At 43.1% G+C, this 26,846-nt stretch overlaps 1 protein-coding gene across 1 annotated transcript in view; it reads right to left on the reverse strand.

Annotated features, from left to right (window-relative positions):
• The window catches only part of LOC139582521 (regulator of G-protein signaling 6-like), a 214,294-nt gene continuing 187,448 nt past the window's right edge, over window positions 1–26,846 (reverse strand). Inside the window, exons 4-18 of the mRNA XM_071412600.1 lie at window positions 24,287–24,337; window positions 23,654–23,760; window positions 19,354–19,405; window positions 18,374–18,438; window positions 16,585–16,661; window positions 15,555–15,636; window positions 15,227–15,301; window positions 14,925–15,023; window positions 11,586–11,647; window positions 8,439–8,549; window positions 7,523–7,648; window positions 3,808–3,994; window positions 2,409–2,498; window positions 1,132–1,191; window positions 1–967 (exon numbers count right to left, since the gene is read on the reverse strand). Coding sequence (XP_071268701.1) covers window positions 917–967; window positions 1,132–1,191; window positions 2,409–2,498; window positions 3,808–3,994; window positions 7,523–7,648; window positions 8,439–8,549; window positions 11,586–11,647; window positions 14,925–15,023; window positions 15,227–15,301; window positions 15,555–15,636; window positions 16,585–16,661; window positions 18,374–18,438; window positions 19,354–19,405; window positions 23,654–23,760; window positions 24,287–24,337 — 1,295 coding nt within the window. The 3' untranslated portion in view covers window positions 1–916. The remainder of the gene's footprint in view (window positions 968–1,131; window positions 1,192–2,408; window positions 2,499–3,807; window positions 3,995–7,522; window positions 7,649–8,438; window positions 8,550–11,585; window positions 11,648–14,924; window positions 15,024–15,226; window positions 15,302–15,554; window positions 15,637–16,584; window positions 16,662–18,373; window positions 18,439–19,353; window positions 19,406–23,653; window positions 23,761–24,286; window positions 24,338–26,846) is intronic.

The raw sequence follows: 26,846 nt of genomic DNA on the forward strand, positions 1-26,846 counted from the left end.
TTCCAAGTTTTAAGCATTTTAATGTTTCTGTAATTGAACAAAATAGTAGTGTAATCGTTACAATAAGCTATTATACTGTATTAATATAAGCTGAGCTAGAGTAGAACAAGTCTGACATTCCATTTGGTTCTAGAATCGATTAAAGGAACCTAAGTGAGACAGAGAGTAGCGGATAGAGTTATATGACATTCCATTTGGTTCTAGAATCGATTAAAGGAACCTAAGTGAGACAGAGAGTAGGGGATAGAGTTATATGACATTCCATTTGGTTCTAGAATCGATTAAAGGAACCTAAGTGAGACAGAGAGTAGGGGATAGAGTTATATGACATTCCATTTGGTTCTAGAATCGATTAAAGGAACCTAAGTGAGACAGAGAGTAGCGGATAGAGTTATATGACATTCCATTTGGTTCTAGAATCGATTAAAGGAACCTAAGTGAGACAGAGAGTAGCGGATAGAGTTATATGACATTCCATTTGGTTCTAGAATCGATTAAAGGAACCTAAGTGAGACAGAGAGCAGGCAGAGTAGCAGGCAGAGTTATATGTCGATAAACTACACAATATGTACCTCCCAAATGGTAACCTATTCCCTTTATAGTGCACTACTTTTGACCAGAGCCCTACGGACAAACTAGTCAAAATAGGGCTCTGGTCAAAAGTAGTACACTATATAGGGAATAGAGTGACATTTGAGAAACAGACAAAGACAGCACTGTCCCCGTATCAGATCTAGGTGACCTATTGCATGCTGTCTGTCCTCCACTGGAGCTCAGGGAACTGATCTGGAGTCAGTTATGTAGGTGACGTTGTGTCCAGGCCCCAGTTAGGCCTCTCAGCATCAACATCCAGCCCTCTCCCCACAGCAGAGCAGCTCCTCTGGGCATGGCTGTCTTACTCTAGCCCCAGGCCTGGTCAGGACGACGGCATCAGGCCCGTCAGCCGTTTGCCCGTCAGTGACTTGCCCTGAAGAGAGTAGGGAATTAGTATGATGGTTTCCTTGTTGGTTTCAGATTAGACGTTTTGTAACAAAGTTGGGGTCAAATTCATCTCTATGTGTAGATGAGAGACAGACAGACAGACAGACAGACAGACAGACAGACAGACAGACAGGAAGTAGAGCCACTGACCACGCTGCGTGTAAACTTCTCCAGAGAGGTGCGTCTTCCCTGCTGCTGCTCTGTCTCAGGCTGGGGCACAAAGCATCATGGGAAGAGAAGGGAGAGGAGAAATGGAAGAAAAAAAAGAGAAGGGAGCTTGGTTGAAAACAATGTAAAGAAGACTAAACAGTATGATATCACTGGTTCAGACTAAACAGTGTGATATCACTGGTTCAGACTAAACAGTGTGATATCACTGGTTCAGACTAAACAGTATGATATCACTGGGTCAGACTAAACAGTGTGATATAACTGGTTCAGACTAAACAGTGTGATATCACTGGTTCAGACTAAACAGTATGATATCACTGGTTCAGAATAAACACTATGAGATCACTGGCTCAGAATAAACAGTATGATATCACTGGTTCAGACTAAACAGTATGATATCACTGGTTCAGACTAAACAGTATGATATCACTGGCTCAGAATAAACAGTGTGATATCACTGGTTCAGACTAAACAGTATGATATCACTGGTTCAGACTAAACGGTATGATATCACTGGTTCAGACTAAACGGTATGATATCACTGGTTCAGACTAAACGGTGTGATATCACTGGTTCAGACTAAACGGTGTGATATCACTGGTTCAGACTAAACGGTGTGATATCACTGGTTCAGACTAAACACTATGATATCATTGGTTCAGACTAAACAGTATGATATCACTGGTTCAGAATAAACAGTATGATATCACTGGTTCAGAATAAACAGTATGATATCACTGGTTCAGACTAAACAGTATGATATCACTGGTTCAGACTAAACAGTATGATATCATTGGTTCAGAATAAACAGTATGATATCACTGGTTCAGACTAAACAGTATGATATCACTGGTTCAGACTAAACAGTATGATATCACTGGTTCAGACTAAACAGTATGATATCACTGGTTCAGACTAAACGGTATGATATCACTGGTTCAGACTAAACGGTATGATATCACTGGTTCGGACTAAACAGTATGATATCACTGGTTCAGACTAAACAGTATGATATCACTGGTTCAGACTGAACAGTGTGATATCACTGGTTCAGACTAAACAGTATGATATCACTGGTTCAGACTAAACGGTATGATATCACTGGTTCAGACTAAACAGTAGTTTACCAAGTCACTGACTGCAGAACCTGGAAATCTCCAACAGAGGGCAGCACTTCACTATCTTGGATACTGAGGACAGGTGTCTAACTCCAGTCTTACCCAGGCAGAAAGAGACTAGCACAGACTCACACACACCTTCTTCCAGGCCATCAGCAGCTCCTGGTAAGCGTTGGAGCGCAGGTAACGTGTGTAGCTGTCACTCTTCATCAGCTTATAGATGTGGTCCTGAAACAGGAGAAAGGGAGGAGTCAGAGATCATTGTGTGTTTTAGCAGTATGCTTGTTTCTGCAGGCTCCCTTCCTATGTCCCTCCCTCTTTCTACCTCCTCCCCTTCCTGTGTTCCTCCCTCTTTCTACCTCCTCCCCTTCCTGTGTCCCTCCCTCTTTCTATCTCCTCAACTTCCTGTGTCCCTCCCTCTTCTACCTCCTCCCCTTCCTGTGTCCCTCCCTCTTTCTACCTCCTCCCTTTCCTGTGTCCCTCCCTCATTCTACCTCCTCCCCTTCCGGTGTCCCTCCCTCTTCTACCTCATCCCCTTCCTGTGTCCCCTCCCTCTTCTACCTCCTCCCCTTCCTGTGTCCCTGCCTCTTCTACCTCCTCCCCTTCCTGTGTCCCTCCCTCTTCTACCTCCTCTCCTTCCTGTGTCCCTCTCTCTTCTACCTCCTCCCCGTCCTGTGTCCCTCCCTCTTTCTACCTCCTCCCCTTCCGGTGTCCCTCCCTCTTCTACCTCCTCCCCTTCCTGTGTCCCCTCCCTCTTCTACCTCCTCCCCTTCCGGTGTCCCTCCCTCTTCTACCTCCTCTCCTTCCTGTGTCCCTCTCTCTTCTACCTCCTCCCCTTCCTGTGTCCCCTCCCTCTTCTACCTCCTCCCCTTCCTGTGTCCCTCCCTCTTCTACCTCCTCCCCTTCCTGTGTCCCTCCCTCTTCTACCTCCTCTCCTTCCTGTGTCCCTCTCTCTTCTACCTCCTCCCCTTCCTGTGTCCCCTCCCTCTTCTACCTCCTCCCCTTCCTGTGTCCCTCCCTCTTCTACCTCCTCCCCTTCCTGTGTCCCTCCCTCTTCTACCTCCTCCCCTTCTGGTGTCCCTCCCTCATTCTATCTCCTCCCCTTCCTGTGTCCCTTCCTCTTTCTACCTCCTTCTCTTCCTCCTAGCTTATATAAAGTACCTTTCTGTCTGTCTGTAATATAATGAACCTGTCTCTCTGTCTGTCTGTAATATAATGAACCTATTTCTCTCTCTCTCCATCTGTCTGTAATATATGTACCTGTCTGTCTGTCTGTCTGTCTGTCTGTCTGTCTGTCTGTCTGTCTGTCTGTCTGTCTGTCTGTCTGTCTGTCTGTAATATAATGTGTCTGTCTGTCTGTCTGTCTGTCTGTCTGTAATATAATGTAATGTACCTGTCTGTCTGTAATATAATGTACCTGTATATCTGTCTGTCTGTATGTAATATAATGCACCTGTCTGTCTGTCTGTCTGTCTGTTTGTAATATATTGTACCTCTGCAACTTCTTAGCTGTCTTTCTGTCTGTAATATAATTAACCTGTGCGTCTTCGTAGCTGTATCGTCCCGGGTCTTTAAGGTTGGCGCTGGTTCGTTCGTAGCTGTGTGAGTCCAGGTTGATGGAGCTGGAAGCGCCTTCTGCCAGAAACTCTGTCCAGATCTCCTGAGCCCGCTCTGCCACGTTCTCCAGGGGCTGCCTCTTCAGATCCTGCACCGCCAACCAGAACCTGTATAGGGTTTACACATTATTACAGCACCAACCAGAACCTGTATAGGGTTTACACATTATTACAGCACCAACCAGAACCTGTATAGGGTTTACACATTATTACAGCACCAACCAGAACCTGTATAGGGTTTACACATTATTACAGCACCAACCAGAACCTGTATAGGGTTTACACATTATTACAGCACCAACCAGAACCTGTATAGGGTTTACACATTATTACAGCACCAACCAGAACCTGTATAGGGTTTACACATTATTACAGCACCAACCAGAACCTGTATAGGGTTTACACATTATTACAGCACCAACCAGAACCTGTATAGGGTTTACACATTATTACAGCACCAACCAGAACCTGTATAGGGTTTACACATTATTACAGCACCAACCAGAACCTGTATAGGGTTTACACATTATTACACTACAGCACCAACCAGAACCTGTATAGGGTTTACACATTATTACAGCACCAACCAGAACCTGTATAGGGTTTACACATTATTACAGCACCAACCAGAACCTGTATAGGGTTTACACATTATTACAGCACCAACCAGAACCTGTATAGGGTTTACACATTATTACAGCACCAACCAGAACCTGTATAGGGTTTACACATTATTACAGCACCAACCAGAACCTGTATAGGGTTTACACATTATTACAGCACCAACCAGAACCTGTATAGGGTTTACACATTATTACAGCACCAACCAGAACCTGTATAGGGTTTACACATTATTACAGCACCAACCAGAACCTGTATAGGGTTTACACATTATTACAGCACCAACCAGAACCTGTAGAGGGTTTACACATTATTACAGCACCAACCAGAACCTGTAGAGGGTTTACACATTATTACAGCACCAACCAGAACCTGTATAGGGTTTACACATTATTACAGCACCAACCAGAACCTGTATAGGGTTTACACATTATTACAGCACCAACCAGAACCTGTAGAGGGTTTACACATTATTACAGCACCAACCAGAACCTGTATAGGGTTTACACATTATTACAGCACCAACCAGAACCTGTATATGGTTTACACATTATTACAGCACCAACCAGAACCTGTATAGGGTTTACACATTATTACAGCACCAACCAGAACCTGTATAGGGTTTACACATTATTACAGCACCAACCAGAACCTGTATAGGGTTTACACATTATTACAGCACCAACCAGAACCTGTATAGGGGTTACACATTATACAGCACCAACCAGAACCTGTATAGGGTTTACACATTATTACAGCACCAACCAGAACCTGTATAGGGTTTACACATTATTACAGCATCAACCAGAACCTGTATAGGGTTTACACATTATTACAGCACCAACCAGAACCTGTATAGGGTTTACACATTATTACAGCACCAACCAGAACCTGTATAGGGTTTACACATTATTACAGCACCAACCAGAACCTGTATAGGGTTTACACATTATTACATTACCAACCAGAACCTGTATAGGGTTTACACATTATTACAGCACCAACCAGAACCTGTATAGGGTTTACACATTATTACAGCACCAACCAGAACCTGTAGAGGGTTTACACATTACAGCACCAACCAGAACCTGTATAGGGTTTACACATTATTACAGCACCAACAGAACCTGTATAGGGTTTACACATTTTACAGCACCAACCAGAACCTGTATAGGGTTTACACATTATTACAGCACCAACCAGAACCTGTATAGGGTTTACACATTATTACAGCACCAACCAGAACCTGTATAGGGTTTACACATTATTACAGCACCAACCAGAACCTGTATAGGGTTTACACATTATTACAGCACCAACCAGAACCTGTATAGGGTTTACACATTATTACAGCACCAACCAGAACCTGTATAGGGTTTACACGTTATTACAGCACCAACCAGAACCTGTATAGGGTTTACACGTTATTACAGCACCAACCAGAACCTGTATAGGGTTTACACATTATTACAGCACCAACCAGAACCTGTATAGGGTTTACACATTATTACAGCACCAACCAGAACCTGTATAGGGGTTACACATTATTACAGCACCAACCAGAACCTGTATAGGGTTTACACATTATTACAGCACCAACCAGAACCTGTATAGGGTTTACACATTATTACAGCACCAACCAGAACCTGTATAGGGTTTACACATTATTACAGCACCAACCAGAACCTGTATAGGGTTTACACATTATTACAGCACCAACCAGAACCTGTATAGGGTTTACACATTATTACAGCACCAACCAGAACCTGTATAGGGTTTACACATTATTACAGCACCAACCAGAACCTGTATAGGGTTTACACATTATTACAGCACCAACCAGAACCTGTATAGGGTTTACACATTATTACAGCACCAACCAGAACCTGTATAGGGTTTACACATTATTACAGCACCAACCAGAACCTGTATAGGGTTTACACATTATTACAGCACCAACCAGAACCTGTATAGGGTTTACACATTATTACAGCACCAACCAGAACCTGTATAGGGTTTACACATTATTACATCACCAACCAGAACCTGTATAGGGTTTACACATTATTACAGCACCAACCAGAACCTGTATAGGGGTTACACGTTATTACACTACAGCACCAACCTTTTGGAAAACCATAAAAGCAACGTGATTAAAGAGGTGGATTGGATAGAGGGCGAGATAGTGGAGAGAGATAAGGGTGTGTGTTCGTCTGTCCTAAGTAGCCCCAAGGCTCCAGTGACCTCGGTTATCTGTCCAGTCCACCACCCTGTTATCGTCTTTAGTAGAGCCCTTCATCAGAACATGCCTTCAGGGGACACACATACTCACATACAGGGTAGAGGTAATGAGGTTAACTTTCAAACAGAGGGATGTGCAGAGGAAAGGAAAGAGGTAGTGGGGGATGGATGGAAGAGGATGAGGAAAGAGGTAGGAGATGAAGGGTAAAGATGGAGGTAGTGGGGGATGGATGGACGAGGATGAGGAAAGAGGTAGGAGATGAAGGGTAAAGATGGAGGTAGTGGGGGATGGATGGAAGAGGAAGAGGATGAGGAAAGAGGTAGGAGATGAAGGGTAAAGATGGAGGTAGTCGGGGATGGATGGAAGAGGATGAGGAAAGAGGTAGGAGATGAAGGGTAAAGATGGAGGTAGTGGAGGATGGATGGAAGAGGAAGAGGATGAGGAAAGAGGTAGGAGATGAAGGGTAAAGATGGAGGTAGCCGGGGATGGATGGAAGAGGATGAAGAAGGAGAAGAATGAAGGGATGGGATGAAGCTAAGGGATCAGTTGATGGAAGAGGGATGGAAGGAGGAGATGGGGAGGGGAAGGGAAAGGAGAGGAAATAAGGAAAGGATGAGATAAAGGATGTGTGAATGAAAGAAGAAGAGGAGAGGAGTGTTCTGTGTGTCTTACTGTAGGTTCTCTGAACTCTGAACTCAGAGGAAATGAGGAAGGATTAGAGAAAATTAGGAAACAAGGAATGAAAGGAGGATGAGGAATTCTGTGTAACTCACTGTAGGTTCTCTGAGCTGAACTCTGATTCCAGGAACTTGAGGAACTGGTCTCGTCCTGCCGGATCCTTCAGAGCTTCATCTAGAGAGAAACCCCACTTCCTCACCCTCTGTTGACTGGGGTCGTTACTGAGGGGAGGGAGAGAGGGGGTAGGGAGGGAGGGGAGAGGGAGAGAAAGTTAGAATTCATGAAAGATCAAAATATATTTAAAAAAGAGATAGAAAAAATGAATACTTTGATATCAAACAGTCTCAAACACCACACTACGTTGGACAAGTGGTGACAGGGAAGTAAAAACATTGACAGCACAGTACTGTAATGGCATCATTCACGTGACACCTTATCATTTAAATCTCTGCAGGACATTTCCCTAACCTCTACTCTATATCATTAATACATCTATCTGGATGATGAAGCTACATTAGACACAATGATTGTATGTCTGGGTTGATTAACCTCAAGGGTTCCAGAAGAACTACACAGTCCTGGGTAACACAGCGTAGTCTAGCCCTGAAGATTTATTTTATATCTGTCTTTAATAATAATATAAGGACGATAGGAGGGTCATTGCCCTTCGGTCATTTCTAAGTCTAAAGGGGATTATGTGAGACACAGCATAGGCGAGATAGATAGCTTATCTGTAACTCTGGTACTTTGAAGGCACTATATAGGAAGGATATAGGACGATAGCTTGTCTTTGCCCTGTGTTCCATTCGGTCACCGAGGTTGATTGTGGGTTGATTGGAAAGCCCTAGAAAAGGCTGAGGGCTAGAATAGGGAAAAGCTTTGCTCCCTGGGAAGTCTATTTCCAGTGAGTTTGGGTGTTTCCTTCTGTAGTTGATGCCTTTGCAACCCTGCAACCAAAGACCTTTTTACAAGACCTTATTATCACGTGATTCTAGTCGCTGTGGTTCTCACCTGGCTTCCAGGTCCCAGAATGAGAGGTCGTCACTGGTCCAGGGGTTGGAAGGTTCTGGTGACATCACAAACGGGTCATACTCCTGGTACTGCTCTGTGTAACTCATCAGACTGAAAGCAACACAACAGACAATACTCAGAGATGGACATTGGGAAGACTGACACACGACCAGTCGGATGTCAGTTCTAGGTCAGCACAATTGGCCCAGCGTCGTCCGGGTTTGGCCGGGGGAGGCAGTCAATGTAAATAAGATGTTTTTCTTAACTGACTTGCCAAGTTAAATAAAGGTTAAATAAAAAAATATATAAAAAAATAGGTGGAAACTGGTGAGCCAACAGTAGTTTAGGTGGAAACTGGTGAGCCAACAGTAGTTTAGATGGAAACTGGTGAGCCAACAGTAGTTTAGATGGAAACTGGTGAGCCAACAGTAATTTAGGTGGAAACTGGTGAGCCAACAGTAGTTTAGATGGAAACTGGTGAGCCAACAGTAGTTTAGGTGGAAACTGGTGAGCCAACAGTAGTTTAGATGGAAACTGGTGAGCCAACAGTAGTTTAGATGGAAACTGGTGAGCCAACAGTAGTTTAGGTGGAAACTGGTGAGCCAACAGTAGTTTAGATGGAAACTGGTGAGCCAACAGTAGTTTAGGTGGAAACTGGTGAGCCAACAGTAGTTTAGGTGGAAACTGGTGAGCCAACAGTAGTTTAGGTGGAAACTGGTGAGCCAACAGTAGTTTAGGTGGAAACTGGTGAGCCAACAGTAGTTTAGATGGAAACTGGTGAGCCAACAGTAGTTTAGGTGGAAACTGGTGAGCCAACAGTAATTTAGGTGGAAACTGGTAAGTCAACAGTAGTTTAGATGGAAACTGGTGAGCCAACAGTAGTTTAGATGGAAACTGGTGAGCCAACAGTAATTTAGGTGGAAACTGGTGAGCCAACAGTAATTTAGGTGGAAACTGGTGAGCCAACAGTAGTTTAGGTGGAAACTGGTGAGCCAACAGTAATTTAGATGGAAACTGGTGAGCCAACAGTAGTTTAGATGGAAACTGGTGAGCCAACAGTAATTTAGATGGAAACTGGTGAGCCAACAGTAGTTTAGATGGAAACTGGTGAGCCAACAGTAGTTTAGATGGAAACTGGTGAGCCAACAGTAGTTTAGATGGAAACTGGTGAGCCAACAGTAATTTAGATGGAAACTGGTGAGCCAACAGTAGTTTAGATGGAAACTGGTGAGCCAACAGTAGTTTAGATGGAAACTGGTGAGCCAACAGTAATTTAGATGGAAACTGGTGAGCCAACAGTAGTTTAGATGGAAACTGGTGAGCCAACAGTAGTTTAGGTGGAAACTGGTGAGCCAACAGTAATTTAGGTGGAAACTGGTGAGCCAACAGTAGTTTAGGTGGAAACTGGTGAGCCAACAGTAATTTAGATGGAAACTGGTGAGCCAACAGTAGTTTAGGTGGAAACTGGTGAGCCAACAGTAATTTAGGTGGAAACTGGTGAGCCAACAGTAGTTTAGGTGGAAACTGGTGAGCCAACAGTAGTTTAGGTGGAAACTGGTGAGCCAACAGTAATTTAGATGGAAACTGGTGAGCCAACAGTAGTTTAGATGGAAACTGGTGAGCCAACAGTAGTTTAGGTGGAAACTGGTGAGCCAACAGTAGTTTAGATGGAAACTGGTGAGCCAACAGTAATTTAGGTGGAAACTGGTGAGCCAACAGTAATTTAGGTGGAAACTGGTGAGCCAACAGTAGTTTAGGTGGAAACTGGTGAGCCAACAGTAGTTTAGGTGGAAACTGGTGAGCCAACAGTAATTTAGATGGAAACTGGTGAGCCAACAGTAGTTTAGATGGAAACTGGTGAGCCAACAGTAGTTTAGGTGGAAACTGGTGAGCCAACAGTAGTTTAGATGGAAACTGGTGAGCCAACAGTAATTTAGGTGGAAACTGGTGAGCCAACAGTAGTTTAGGTGGAAACTGGTGAGCCAACAGTAATTTAGGTGGAAACTGGTGAGCCAACAGTAGTTTAGATGGAAACTGGTGAGCCAACAGTAATTTAGGTGGAAACTGGTGAGCCAACAGTAGTTTAGGTGGAAACTGGTGAGCCAACAGTAGTTTAGGTGGAAACTGGTGAGCCAACAGTAATTTAGATGGAAACTGGTGAGCCAACAGTAGTTTAGATGGAAACTGGTGAGCCAACAGTAATTTAGGTGGAAACTGGTGAGCCAACAGTAGTTTAGGTGGAAACTGGTGAGCCAACAGTAGTTTAGATGGAAACTGGTGAGCCAACAGTAATTTAGGTGGAAACTGGTGAGCCAACAGTAGTTTAGGTGGAAACTGGTGAGCCAACAGTAATTTAGGTGGAAACTGGTGAGCCAACAGTAGTTTAGGTGGAAACTGGTGAGCCAACAGTAGTTTAGATGGAAACTGGTTAGTCAACAGAAGTTTAGATGGAAACTGGTGAGCCAACAGTAATTTCCACCACAGTGCAAGCCCAGTTTCAAACACCCTGCCAGCATCACCATAGTGACACTGGCCATTAGCTCTTTAAAGGACACACACACACACACACACACACACACACACACACACACACACACACACACACACACACACACACACACACACACACACACACACACACACACACACACACACACACACACACACACACACACACACACACACACACACACACACACACACACACACACACACACACACACAATCCCTGGTAGATGCTCACATTCGGAAACCATAAACCACTTCAGTCCTGCCCTTCAGCCTCTACCGTGTCCCTTGACCTTACCTAAGGCTGAGCCCACAATCATCCCCAGCTCTATGGCTAGGGTCAAATGTCACCCACCAGCCGACCTGATGGAGTAATCACAGTCTCTGTGCTGGTGCTGTAAGCTAACAACACTACACAGCAGACCTATGATTCACTGGAGAGCTGCATGGACTGGGCTAGGGAGGGTACTGAGCCAAAGGCTCAAGAGAGACTGGTGTTGGAGGTGTGCAGAGGAAAGGAGGGGGACGGTTTCTTCTATTCAGAGCTCTGGAATTCCATACCGGTTGAATACAATATGTATGTGTTGATTCATCAAGGTCAAAGTGCTTTATGAAAGGATATGCTTTGCTCATACCTACCTCTCAGCGACTTTAGAAACCTTTATACAGTGTCGGTCCAACTGGCTGTTAAGAAACACAATCTGAACAGGGGTGAGGAGAAACAATATAAATCAATATTCAATTATTACGATTAAAACTGGTTTCTAAAAGATAAACTCAGAGATATGTTCTTCTGAGAGCTGTGGCTGTCAACAATGTTCCACAGGATTGATGGGTACACTGTCCAATATAACTCCCACCATCTAATAGAACATGGAATAGAACATCCAGCATCTAATAAAACATCTAACAGAACATCCAACATCGAATAGAACATCCAACATCTAATAGAACAAATAATAGAAGATCCAATATCTAATAGAACATATAATATCACATCCAACATCTAATATAACATCCAACATCTAATAGAACATCCAACATCTAATAGAACATCCAACATAAGATTCAACATCTAATAGAACATCTAACATAAGATTCAACATCTAATAGAACATCCAGCATCGAATAGAACATTCAACATCTAATAGAACATCTAACATAAGATTCAACATCTAATAGAACATCTAATATAACATCCACCATCTAATAAAACATCCAACATCTAATAGAACGTCTAATATAACATCCAACATCTAATAGAACGTCTAATATAACATCCAACATCTAATAGAACGTCTAATATAACATCCAACATCTAATAGAACGTCTAATATAACATCCAACATCTAATATAACATCTAATATCACATCCAACATCTAATAGAACGTCTAATATAACATCCAACATCTAATATAACATCCAACATCTAATAGAACATCCAACATCTAAAAACATCCAACATCTAATATAACATCTAATAGAACATCCAACATCTAATATAACATCTAATATCACATCCAACATCTAATATAACATCCAACATCTAATATAACATCCAACATCTAATAGAACGTCTAATATAACATCCAACATCTAATATAACATCCAACATCTAATAGAACATCTAATAGAACATCCAACATCTAATATAACATCCAACATCTAAAAAACATCCAACATCTAATATAACATCTAATAGAACATCCAACATCTAATATAACATCTAATATAACATCCAACATCTAATATCACATCCAACATCTAATATAACATCCAACATCTAATATAACATCCAACATCTAAAAAACATCCAACATCTAATAGAACATCCAACATCTAATATAACATCTAATATAACATCCAACATCTAATATAACATCCAACATCTAATATAACATCCAACATCTAATATAACATCCAACATCTAATATAACATCCAACATCTAATAGAACATCCAACATCTAATATAACATCCAACATCTAATATAACATCCAACATCTAATATAACATCCAACATCTAAAAAACATCCAACATCTAATAGAACATCCAACATCTAATAGAACATCCAACATCTAATATAACATCTAATATAACATCCAACATCTAATATAACATCCAACATCTAATATAACATCCAACATCTAAAAAACATCCAACATCTAAAAAACATCCAACATCTAATAGAACATCCAACATCTAATAGAACATCCAACATCTAATATAACATCCAACATCTAATATAACATCCAACATCTAAAAAACATCCAACATCTAATAGAACATCCAACATCTAAAAAACATCCAACATCTAATATAACATCTAATAGAACATCCAACATCTAATAGAACATCCAACATCTAATAGAACATCTAATATAACATCCAACATCTAATATAACATCTAATAGAACATCCAACATCTAATAGAACATCCAACATCTAATAGAACATCTAATATAACATCCAACATCTAATAGAACATCTAATAGAACATCCAACATCTAATATAACATCTAATAGAACATCCAACATCTAATAGAACATCTAATAGAACATCCAACATCTAATAGAACATCCAACATCTAATAGAACATCTAATATAACATCCAACATCTAATAGAACATCTAATAGAACATCCAACATCTAATATAACATCTAATAGAACATCCAACATCTAATAGAACATCCAACATCTAATATAACATCCAACATCTAATATAACATCCAACATCTAAAAAACATCCAACATCTAATAGAACATCCAACATCTAATATAACATCTAATAGAACATCCAACATCTAATAGAACATCCAACATCTAATAGAACATCTAATATAACATCCAACATCTAATAGAACATCTAATAGAACATCCAACATCTAATAGAACATCCAACATCTAATAGAACATCCAACATCTAATATAACATCTAATAGAACATCCAACATCGAATAGAACATCCAACATCGAATAGAACATCCAACATCTAATAGAACATCCAACATCTAATAGAACATCCAACATCTAATAGAACATCCAACATCTAATAGAACATCCAACATCTAATATAACATCTAATAGAACATCCAACATCTAATAGAACATCCAACATCTAATAGAACATCCAACATCTAATAGAACATCTAATAGAACATCCAACATCGAATAGAACATCCAACATCTAATATAACATCTAATAGAACATCCAACATCGAATAGAACATCCAACATCGAATAGAACATCCAACATCTAATAGAACATCCAACATCTAATAGAACATCCAACATCTAATATAACATCCAACATCTAATAGAACATCCAACATCTAATAGAACATCCAACATCTAATATAACATCTAATAGAACATCCAACATCTAATAGAACATCCAACATCTAATAGAACGTCTAATATAACATCCAACATCTAATAGAACGTCTAATAGAACATCTAACATCTAATATAACATCTAATAGAACGTCTAACATCTAATAGAACGTCTAATATAACATCCAACATCTAATATAACATCTAATAGAACATCCAACATCTAATAGAACATCTAATAGAACATCCAACGTCTAATATAACATCCAACATCTAATAGAACATCTAATAGAACGTCTAACATCTAATATAACATCTAATAGAACGTCTAACATCTATTAGAACATCCAACATCTAACAGATCTAATAGAACATCCAGCATCTAATTGAACAGCAAACATCTAATATAACATCTAATAGAACATCCAACATCTAATAGAACATCCATGATCTAATAGAACATCCATTATCTAATAGAACATCTAATAGAACATCCAACATCTAATAGAACATCCAACATCTAATAGAACATCCAACATCTAATAGAACATCCAACATCTAATAGAACATCCAACATCTAATAGAACATCTAATAGAACATCTAATAGAACATCCAACATCTAATAGAACACACAGAAGTACCTCCTTCTCCACGTCTGCTTTGGTGCCTTTTCTGGCTATTTGTGATGGTGTGTGTACAGGGCTCTGAGACTGGCCCTCGTCTATCAGACCATACACTGACTGGACAGGGGGATGGAGAGAAGTAGAGAGACATTTAAGAGAAGGAAGGAGAGGGTAGTGTGCTATGTTACCACCCCATTCCTCAATATTGGGTTTTTCAAACTTTTTTTGTAAAGCCTTCGACATTGTCTTGTGACCCACCCACTTCATCAACCCAAGAGTTCTGGCCACAGTCTAGGGAATCTAGTCCTTCCTGTCCGTACCTTCTTGACTCTCTGTGGGTTCCTCATGCGTCTGCATTTCCTGATGTCCATCTCTGTGGTGTTCACACAACCTGGCTGTAGATCATAGAGGATCAAGTGTTATGTTCAACAAGCACGGGAGTAAGGAAACGTTTTCAATAATGAAATGCAGTGTTAGCAGTCCAGGTACAGTAATATTTCACTCACTCACTCACTCACTCACTCACTCACTCACTCACTCACTCACTCACTCACTCACTCACTCACTCACTCACTCACTCACTCACTCACTCACTCACTCACTCACTCACTCACTCACACACTCACTCACACACACACACACACATACCACAGGTCTATGGACATCCCAGAAAGCTCTTTCTTGACTATCTAGAATCTTCCTCTCAATTCTATCCTTTTTCCTGTCGATCCTGGAGAAGACGAAGAAGAAGAGAGGGGGGAGAGAGATAGAGAGAGGGGGAGAGTGAGAGAGGGAGAGTGTGTGTGAGAGAGAGAGAAAGAATGAAAGAAAGAGGGAGAGAGAGAAAAAGACATCCACCCGAATACAATACACTTACTAATATAAAAGGAGGAAAACACACACACACACACACACACTTTATGTTATTCTATCCTTGTGGGGACCTAAAATTGATTTCCATTCAAAATTATATTTTCCCTAAACCCTTACCCTAAGGTTATGTTTAGTTTTAGTTTTAGTGTTTGGATTAAGGTTAGGGTTAGGGTTATGTTTAGGGGTTAGGGTTATGTTTAGGGGTTAGGGTTATGTTTAGGGGTTAGGGTTATGTTTAGGGGTTAGGGAAAATAGGTCCCCACGAGGATAGAATAACATAATGTGTGTGTGTGTGTGTGTCTGCGTGTGTGCGTGTGTGCGCGTGTGTGTGTGTGTGTGTGCGTGCGTGCGTGCGTGCGTGCGTGCGTGCGTGCGTGCGTGCGTGCGTGCGTGCGTGCGTTGGCTTGTATTAATATCCTAATGGGTACCGGAAATCCCCAAAAGTCCCCACAAGGATAGTAAAACAAGGAAAATTATCCCTTCAGAGGAAATTTCCCAGGTCCCCAAGAGGACAAAGGTTATTTTAGACTTAGAGGTTTAGGTTTAAGGTTAGGGATAGAATTAGGGTTAGGTATAGGGTTAAGGGGCTAACCCCTTACATTCACCATAACCCTAATAGTAACCCTAATAGTAACCCTAACCCTCAACTATAATAGCCTTTGTCCTGATGAGAACGTGGGAAATGTCCCCACAACGGAGATTTTTCCTTGTTTTACTATCCTTGTAGGGACTTTTGGCGATTTTAGGTTTAAGAACCAGCCCACACACACACACACACACACAAACACACGACAACTTCACTTACTTGACCTGAGCCTCGGCCTGCATGAAGATAAACTCCCACTTCCTAGTGAAGGCTCTCTGTAGTCTGGCTAGGTTCTCCTGATTAATGGAGAGAAGGAGGGGAGAGGGAGGAGAGAGAGAGAGGGAGAGAGAGGGAGGGAGGGAGGGAGGGGAGAGGAGAGGAGAGGAGAGAGAGAGGAGAGGGAGGGAGGGAGGGAGGGAGGGAGGGAGGGAGGGAGGGAGGGAGGGAGGGAGGGCGAGAGGGAGGGAGAGGGAGATGAGAGGGAGAGGAGAGGAGAGGGAGAGGATGGGGAGAGGGAGAGGAGAGGGAGAGAGAAGGCGAGAGGGAAAGGAGAGGGAGAGGAGAGGGAGGGAGAGAAGGATAGTATGAGGCGAGAGGGAGGGAGAGAGAGGGAGAAAGGGAGATGAGAGGGAGAGGATGGGGAGAGGAGAGGGAGGGAGAGATGGAGAAAGGGAGGGAGGGGGAGAAAGGGAGAGGAGAGCTTTAAGCGTAATGTTTCCAGTTACAGTCAGACAGTCATATTGATTGATACTATAATCTACAATTTTGGACACTCCAGGCCTGTCCCACATTTTCTTATAGGCCCCTGTCAAAAGTAGGGCACTATATAGGGAATAGGGTGCCATAGGACTCTGGTCTAAAGTAGGGCACTATATAGGGAATAGGGTGTCATTTGGGATGTAGCACGAGACTGGTACCCACCGCCTCATAGTCACATGACACTGGTACCGCCTCATAGTCACATGACACTGGTACTGCCTCAGTCACATGACACTGGTACTGCCTCATAGTCACATGACACTGGTACTGCCTCATAATCATATGACACTGGTACCCACCGCCTCATAATCACATGACACTGGTACTGCCTCATAATCACATGACACTGGTACTGCCTCATAATCACATGACACTGGTACTGCCTCATAATCACATGCCACTGGTACTGCCTCATAGTCACATGACACTGGTACTGCCTCATAGTCACATGACACTGGTACTGCCTCATAATCACATGACACTGGTACTGCCTCATAATCACATGACACTGGTACCCACCGCCTCATAATCACATGACACTGGTACCCACCGCCTCATAATCACATGACACTGGTACTGCCTCATAATCACATGACACTGGTACTGCCTCATAGTCACATGACACTGGTACTGCCTCATAGTCACATGACACTGGTACCCACCGCCTCATAATCACATGACACTGGTACTGCCTCATAATCACATGACACTGGTACTGCCTCATAATCACATGACACTGGTACTGCCTCATAATCACATGACACTGGTACTGCCTCATAATCACATGACACTGGTACTGCCTCATAATCACATGACACTGGTACTGCCTCATAATCACATGACACTGGTACTGCCTCATAATCACAAGACACTGGTACTGCCTCATAATCACATGACACTGGTACTGCCTCATAATCACATGACACTGGTACTGCCTCATAATCACATGACACTGGTACTGCCTCATAATCACATGACACTGGTACCCACCGCCTCATAATCACATGACACTGGTACTGCCTCATAATCACATGAAACTGGTACTGCCTCATAATCACATGACACTGGTACTGCCTCATAATCACATGACACTGGTACTGCCTCATAATCACATGACACTGGTACCCACCGCCTCGTAATCACATGACACTGGTACTGCCTCATAATCACATGACACTGGTACACACAGCCACATAATCACATGACACTGGTACACACAGCCACATAATCACATGACACTGGTACACACCGCCTCGTAATCAGCCAGCTCCAAACGAGTCTTGTTCTGCATGGTCCTCTTGCACAGATAGATAGCTGGAGGAGAGAGAGAGAGAGTGAGAAAGATAGAGAGAGATTGAGAGAGAGAGAGAGAGAGAGAGAGAGAGAGAGAGAGAGAGAGAGAGAGCGAGAAAGAGAGAGAGAGATGGAGAGAGAGAGAGAGAGAGAGAGAGAGACCTGAGACTGAGCCTTATCAGTGGTTCTGTAAATTCCTTTCCCTTCAATCCATTCATCCCTCTCCCTCTCCACCCATCCTCACCCTGCATCGCTCTTACCTTCTCTCTCTCCCTCTCCCCATATCCATCCATCCCACTCTCCCTCTCCCCACATCCATCCATCCCACTCTCCCTCTCCCCATATCCATCCATCCCACTCTCCCTCTCCCCACATCCATCCATCCCACTCTCCCTCTCCCCATATCCATCCATCCCACTCTCCCTCTCCCCATATCCATCCATCCATCCATCCATCCATCCATCCATCCATCCATCCATCCATCCATCCATCCATCCATCCATCCATCCATCCATCCATCCATCCATCCATCCATCCCACTCTCCCTCTCCCCACATCCATCCATCCATCCATCCATCCATCCATCCATCCATCCATCCATCCATCCATCCATCCATCCATCCCACTCATCTTCCATCCCTCCTCCATCTCCCCTCCTCTTCACCCTCTCCCGGTCCTAGTCCCTGATCATATTTAGTTCCTCCCTGCTCACCCAGGGAGGTGTCCACTGGAGCTGAGTGGTCTCCTGGTTGTGACTGTTCTGAGAGCTGTGGCTATAATGCTCTTCAGGAGTGATGGGGGACACTGTCCTATAGGAGGTAGCGTTATGATGTCTAGCCCTTACAGTGATGGACTTACCATAGACAAAGAGTTTCCACCCATCACAGAGCTTTGATTTGAAAGGGAATTTCTGTTCTACTATTTCTATGGACTTACCATAGTCTGTGTTCTCTGGTTCCCAGCAGTTAGAAGGCCAGAAATATGGAGCCTGAGGGTCAAGTGTGGGAGAAGTGGACAGAAGAGGGCAGGAGAAGAAGAGAGGAGAGGAATAGAGAGATGTTTGGATAGAAGAGGGGAGGAGAAGAGAGGAATGGAGAGAATTAAGGTATTATTGAGAGGTGAAAGGCATGGGGACAATATTAAAGAGGCAATAATTTACAGTAAAAACATTTGTCATTTTGTAAAGATATATACACTGAACAAATATATAAATGTAAATTGTTGGTCCCATGAGCTGAAACTTCCCATAATGCACAAAAAATGTATTTCTCTCAAATGTTGCCCACAAATTTGTTTACATCCCTGTTAGTGAGCATTTCTCCTTTGCCAAGATAATCCATCCACCTGACCGGTGTGGCATATCAAGAAGCTGATTCAACAGCATGATCATTACATAGATGCACCTTGTGCTGGGGGACATAAAAGGCCACTCTAAAATGTGCAGTTTTGTCACACAACATAATGGCACAGATGTCCCAAGTTTTGAGAGAGTGTGCAATTGACATGCTGATTAATTTAATATCCACCAGAGCTGTTTCCAGAGAATTTAATATTAATCTCTCTACCATAAGCCGCCTCCAAAGTCATTTTAGAGAATTTGGCAGTGCCGGCCTCCGCAGAGCACATATATGGCAGGTGGTTTGCTGATGTCAACGTTGTGAACATAGTGCCCCATGGTGGCGGTGGGGTTATGGTACGGACAAAGAACACAATTGTATTTTATCGATGGCAATTTGAATGCACAAATTGACGAGATCCTGAGGCCCATTATTGTGCCATTCATCCGCCACCATCACCTCATGTTTCAGCATGATAATGCATGGCCTCATGTTGCAAAGATCTGTACACAATTCCTGGAAGCTGAAAATATCCCAGTTCTTCCATGGCCTGCATACTCTCCAGACAAGTTACCCATTGAGCATGTTTGGGATGCTCTGGATCAACGTGCACGACAGCGTGTTCCAGTTCCCGCCAATATCCAGCAACTTCACACACAGCCATTGAAGAGGAGTGGGACAACATTCCACAGTCAACAGCCTGATCGACTCTATGCGAAGGAGATGTGTCGCGCTGCATGAGGCAAATGGTGGTCACACCAGATACAGACTGGTTTTCTGATCTTTGACCAACAGATGCATATCTGTATTCCCAGTCATGTGAAATCCATAGATTAGGGCCTAACACATTTATTTAAATTGACTGATTTCCTCATATAAACTGTAACTCTTTGAAATTGTTGCGTGTTGCTTTTCTATTTTTGTTCAGTGTATTTGATTCAACAGAAATAAATATACAGTAGACGGCTTTCCATTTGTCATACAGTAGACGGCTTTCCATTTGTCATACAGTAGACGGCTTTCCATTTGTCATGCTGTAGACGGCGTTCCATTTGTCATACAGTAGACGGCTTTCCATTTGTCATACAGTAGACGGCTTTCCATTTGTCATGCTGTAGACGGCTTCCCATTTGTCATACAGTAGACGGCTTTCCATTTGTCATACAGTAGACGGCTTTCCATTTGTCATGCTGTAGACGGCTTCCCATTTGTCATACAGTAGACGGCTTTCCATTTGTCATACAGTAGACTGCTTTCCATTTGTCATGCTGTAGACGGCTTTCCATTTGTCATACAGTAGACGGCTTTCCATTTGTCTTACAGTAGACGGCTTCCCATTTGTCATGCTGTAGACGGCTTTCCATTTGTCATACAGTAGACGGCTTTCCATTTGTCTTACAGTAGACGGCTTCCCATTTGTCATGCAGTAGACGGCTTTCCATTTGTCATACAGTAGACGGCTTTCCATTTGTCATGCAGTAGACGGCTTCCCATTTGTCATACAGTAGACGGCTTTCCATTTGTCATGCAGTAGACGGCTTTCCATTTGTCATGCAGTAGACTGCTTTCCATTTGTCATGCTGTAGACGGCTTTCCATTTGTCATACAGTAGACGGCTTTCCATTTGTCATGCAGTAGACGGCTTTCCATTTGTCTTACAGTAGACGGCTTCCCATTTGTCATACAGTAGACTGCTTTCCATTTGTCATACAGTAGACGGCTTTCCATTTGTCATACAGTAGACGGCTTTCCATTTGTCATACAGTAGACGGCTTTCCATTTGTCATACAGTAGACGGCTTTCCATTTGTCATGCAGTAGACGGCTTTCCATTTGTCATACAGTAGACGGCTTTCCATTTGTCATACAGTAGACGGCTTTCCATTTGTCATACAGTAGACGGCTTTCCATTTGTCATACAGTAGACGGCTTTCCATTTGTCATACAGTTGACGGCTTTCCATTTGTCATACAGTAGACGGCTTTCCATTTGTCATACAGTAGACGGCTTTCCATTTGTCATGCTGCGAAAGCTTGCGACAGACAACAGCATTTTCTCTGTTGTTCGTTGTTCTCTTTTGTCTTTCTGCTAAACAAATTAAATGCTAATAACTTGTACTGTGGTTAATCATTATAAATTCAAAACACACTCCACCTCCTCCCCCTTTACTTTCACTAGGGTGACAGGTAGCCTAGTGGTTAGAGCATGAGAGCAGTAACCGAAAGGTTGCTAGTTCAAATCCCCAAGGTGAAATATATTCCAATGTGCCATTGAGCAAGGCACGTAACCCCAATTGCTCCAGGGTTGCCGTTGACTAGACCATGACCCCACTCTCTAAGGGTATCTCAGAGAGAGTTAGAATATGCAACAACAAAAAAACAACAACACATAGACAAATGTAAGCACTCATAAATGTGTTAATATTCACAGACTCGTCTTCACTTCTTCATGAGGAAGAATCAAGGTCAACTCCTGCATCGTTCTCTCTAAACATTCAGTTGTTTTTCTCAGCTTTCTGACTGGCTGGCTGACTGCTGTGGCGGAGATGCGTCCCCCCCCCCCACGTAGGTAGGAGGTGAAATGTCAACCGATGCATCCCAAATGGCACCCTATTCCCTATGTAGTGCACTACTTTTGACCAGGGCCAAATAGGGGCCCCACAGGGCTCTGGTCCAAAAGTAGTGCACTATACTGTACATGGAATAGAATGTTGTGTTTTCCCTCTGTGAAGGTCTCTGAGCCTCCTGGTACAAGCATCTCTGATCTGGGATCAGTTTGGCCTTTAAGATCATAATGAATAACATGATGTGGATTATAAAGGGAACCTGATCCTAGATCAGCATTGCTACTCTGAGAGGCTTTGTGTATAGAGACCCCCCCTTTAACGGTTCTCTCTGTGGGTTCAGTTGTGATAAATATTTCACAGGATATTCCATCATTCATTATTAATGAGGGTCACAGACCCCCCCCCCCCCCCCCCCTTTTTGTAGAAACAGAGGAAGTATCTCAGCGGGTGTGGTGTTGTGTCGTACGGATCACGGATCAGGTTTGTTTTATTTATTTGGTTCCATGACTGAATTCGAAAGTAACTGGTACTTTACAGTATATTTGTCCCTCTTAATCAGTCAGATTAACACGGGGAAGCACTTTGGAGAAGCCATATCTCCCTCTCTAGACTGAGATAGAGACGAAAAAAGGACAGAGGATGCCATCAAGAGACCAGGAAGTAGCAAGAGAGAACAACTGGTCACATTGGTGCAGTTTCCCTCACTGGCAGTTCCATCTGGCTCCTCAGTGCAGATTTCCTTCCTGAAGATATCTGACATGTATAACATTTGGGGGGTTTTAGCCGTTGAAGGAGGAATGTTACTACACCTATCCCACAACCTACTGCAAGGTCCTGGGAACATTCACAGAACCAATTTTTGTTTGCTGGGATCTCTATCTAATCTAAACCTAAACCTTATATGATCTTACTGCTCACCTAGAAGCTGCCTTGTAGCCTTATATGGTCTTACTGCTCACCTGGAAGCTGCCTTATAGCCTTATATGGTCTTACTGCTCACCTGGAAGCTGCCTTGTAGCCTTATATGGTCTTACTGCTCACCTGGAAGCTGCCTTATAGCCTTATATGGTCTTACTGCTCACCTGGAAGCTGCCTTATAGCCTTATATGGTCTTACTGCTCACCTGGAAGCTGCCTTATAGCCTTATATGGTCTTACTGCTCACCTGGAAGCTGCCTTATTCATGTAGCCTTATATGGTCTTACTGCTCACCTGGAAGCTGCCTTATAGCCTTACATGGTCTTACTGCTCACCTGGAAGCTGCCTTGTAGCCTTATATGGTCTTACTGCTCACCTGGAAGCTGCCTTATAGCCTTACATGGTCTTACTGCTCACCTGGAAGCGATAGAAGGATCCATCATCTTTGAGTGACAGGACGTGATCAGAGATGGGGAAGAAATATCCCTGAGCAGCAATCAGACTCCCGATATGCATCGCCTCAGCTACAGGAAAAGGATGGGACACAGTCAGTGACTTACTTACAATTATAAACTGGGTGGTTCGAGCCCTGAATGCTGATTGCCTGACAGCTGTGGTATATCAGACCGTATAGCACGGGTATGACAAAACAGTTATTTGTACTGCTCTAATTACGTTGGTAAACCAGTTTATAATAGCAATAAGGCACCTCGGGGGTTTGTGATATATGGCCAATATACCACGGCTAAGGGCTGTATCCAGGCACTCTGCATTGCGTCGTGCTCAAGAACAACCCTTAGTAATGGTATATTGACCGTATTGCTGGTTTATAACGGATTCATACTTTACTGAATGCTTATTAAGATGTTTCAGCTTTTCAATACAAAACTCATTATCCTGAATTATATCCACGTACAGTAACACTACAAGGAAGAGACAATTACAAACATGTCACACATGCTCTATTACGAGTTTATAAAGGGTGTTTAATATGTTTGATGTTTAGTACGCTTAAAATTGCCATTGAATACAATAATGACGTATGCCCACCAGGATCATCAATGGCTAGGTTCTTCATCAGCCATTGCACTATGTCTGCACCTGGTAGAGACAAGAGACAGAGAGCACTGTTATAGATGACACACACACACACACACACACACACACACACACACACACACACACACACACACACACACACACACACACACACACACACACACACACACACACACACACACACACACACACACACACACACACACACGTATTATAATTTTTGAATTATTATTATTGTACTTATTGCCCCTTTTTCCTCCCCAATTGGTAGTTACAGTCTTGTCTCATCGCTCCAACTCCCCAACAGACTCGGGAGAGGTGAAGGTCGAGAGTCATGCATCCTCCGAAACACGACCCTGCCAAGCCACACTGCTTCTTGACACACTGCTTGCTTAATAACCCAGAAGCCAGCTGCACCAGTGTGTCGGGGGAAACACCGTCCAACTGACGACTGCGGTCAGCTTGCATCCGCCCGGCCCGCCACAAGGAGTCACTAGAGCACGATGACACAAGGACATCCCGGCCGGCCAAACCCTCCCCTAACCCGGATGACGCTGGGCAAATTCTGTGCCACCTCATAGTTCTCCCGGTCGCGGCCGGTTGTGACACAGCCTGGGATCGAACCCAAGGCTGTGGTGACGCCTCAGCACTGCGATGCTGAGACAGGAGTAGGTTTTTCTTTACTTTGGCAGAGTTACTTCGACAGAGTTAAACCACAGAATGAAACTAGTGCAATTACTATTTACTCAATATAAACCTCCCCTGTGTAAAACAAAATCTTTAACTTCTGCATTGGAAAAAGCAAGAGGAATAGGGAGAGAGAGGGAGAGAGAGAAACAGAGAGAGAGAGAGAGAAACAGAGAGAGAGAAACACACAGAGAGAGAGAAACAGAGAGAGAGAAACACACAGAGAGAGAGAGAGGGTAAGAGGGAGAAACACAGAGAGAGAGAGGGAGAGGGAGAGGGAGAGGGAGAGAGAGGGAGAGGGAGAGAGGGTAAGAGAGAGAAACAGAGAGAGAGAGAGAGGGTAAGAGAGAGAAACACAGAGAGAGAGAGAGAGAGAGAGAGAAACATTGAGAGATAAACAGAAGGAGAGAGAGGGAGAGAAACAGAGAGAGGGAGAGAGAGGGAGAGAGAGAAACACACAGAGAGAGAAACAGAAGGAGAGAGAGGGAGAGAAACAGATAGAGGGAGAGAGAGGGAGAGAGAGAAACACACAGAGAGAGAAACATTGAGAGATAAACAGAAGGAGAGAGAGGTAGAGAAACACACAGAGAGAGAAACATTGAGAGATAAACAGAAGGAGAGAGAGGGAGAGAAACACACACAGAGAGAAACATTGAGAGGTAAACAGAAGGAGAGAGAGGGAGAGAAACAGAGACTATCCTTTCCTTGACTACAGAAATGTTGCCTACATGCGTCTGTGTGTGTTTCTCTCTCGATATCCGTGTGTGTGTCTCTCTCTTGATATCCGTGTGTGTCTCTCTCTTGATATCCATGTGTGTGTCTCTCTCTCTTGATATCCTTGTGTGTCTCTCTCTTGATATCCTTGTGTGTGTCTCTCTCTTGATATCCGTGTGTGTCTCTCTCTTGATATCCGTGTGTGTCTCTCTCTTGATATCCTTGTGTGTCTCTCTCTTGATATCCGTGTGTTTCTCTCTCTTGATATCCTTGTGTGTCTCTCTCTCTTGATATCCGTGTGTGTCTCTCTCTTGATATCCTTGTGTGTCTCTCTCTCTTGATATCCGTGTGTGTCTCTCTCTTGATATCCATGTGTGTTTCTCTCTCTTGATATCCTTGTGTGTCTCTCTCTTGATATCCTTGTGTGTCTCTCTCTTGATATCCATGTGTGTTTCTCTCTCTTGATATCTGTGTGTGTCTCTCTCTTGATATCCTTGTGTGTCTCTCTCTTGATATCCATGTGTGTGTTTCTCTCTCTTGATATCCTTGTGTGTCTCTCTCTCTTGATATCCTTGTGTGTCTCTCTCTTGATATCCATGTGTGTGTCTCTCTCTCTTGATATCCTTGTGTGTCTCTCTCTTGATATCCTTGTGTGTTTCTCTCTCTTGATATCCTTGTGTGTCTCTCTCTCTTGATATCCGTGTGTGTCTCTCTCTTGATATCCGTGTGTGTCTCTCTCTCTTGATATCCGTGTGTGTCTCTCTCTTGATATCCGTGTGTGTCTCTCTCTTGATATCCTTGTGTGTCTCTCTCTTGATATCCTTGTGTGTTTCTCTCTCTTGATATCCTTGTGTGTCTCTCTCTCTTGATATCCGTGTGTGTCTCTCTCTTGATATCCTTGTGTGTCTCTCTCTCTTGATATCCGTGTGTGTCTCTCTCTTGATATCCTTGTGTGTCTCTCTCTCTTGATATCCGTGTGTGTCTCTCTCTTGATATCCGTGTGTGTCTCTCTCTCTTGATATCCTTGTGTGTGTCTCTCTCTTGATATCCTTGTGTGTCTCTCTCTCTTGATATCCTTGTGTGTTTCTCTCTCTTGATATCCTTGTGTGTCTCTCTCTCTTGATATCCGTGTGTGTCTCTCTCTTGATAT

The sequence above is a fragment of the Salvelinus alpinus genome, chromosome 8 (assembly GCF_045679555.1).
Source record: "Salvelinus alpinus chromosome 8, SLU_Salpinus.1, whole genome shotgun sequence".
NCBI lineage: Eukaryota > Metazoa > Chordata > Actinopteri > Salmoniformes > Salmonidae > Salvelinus > Salvelinus alpinus.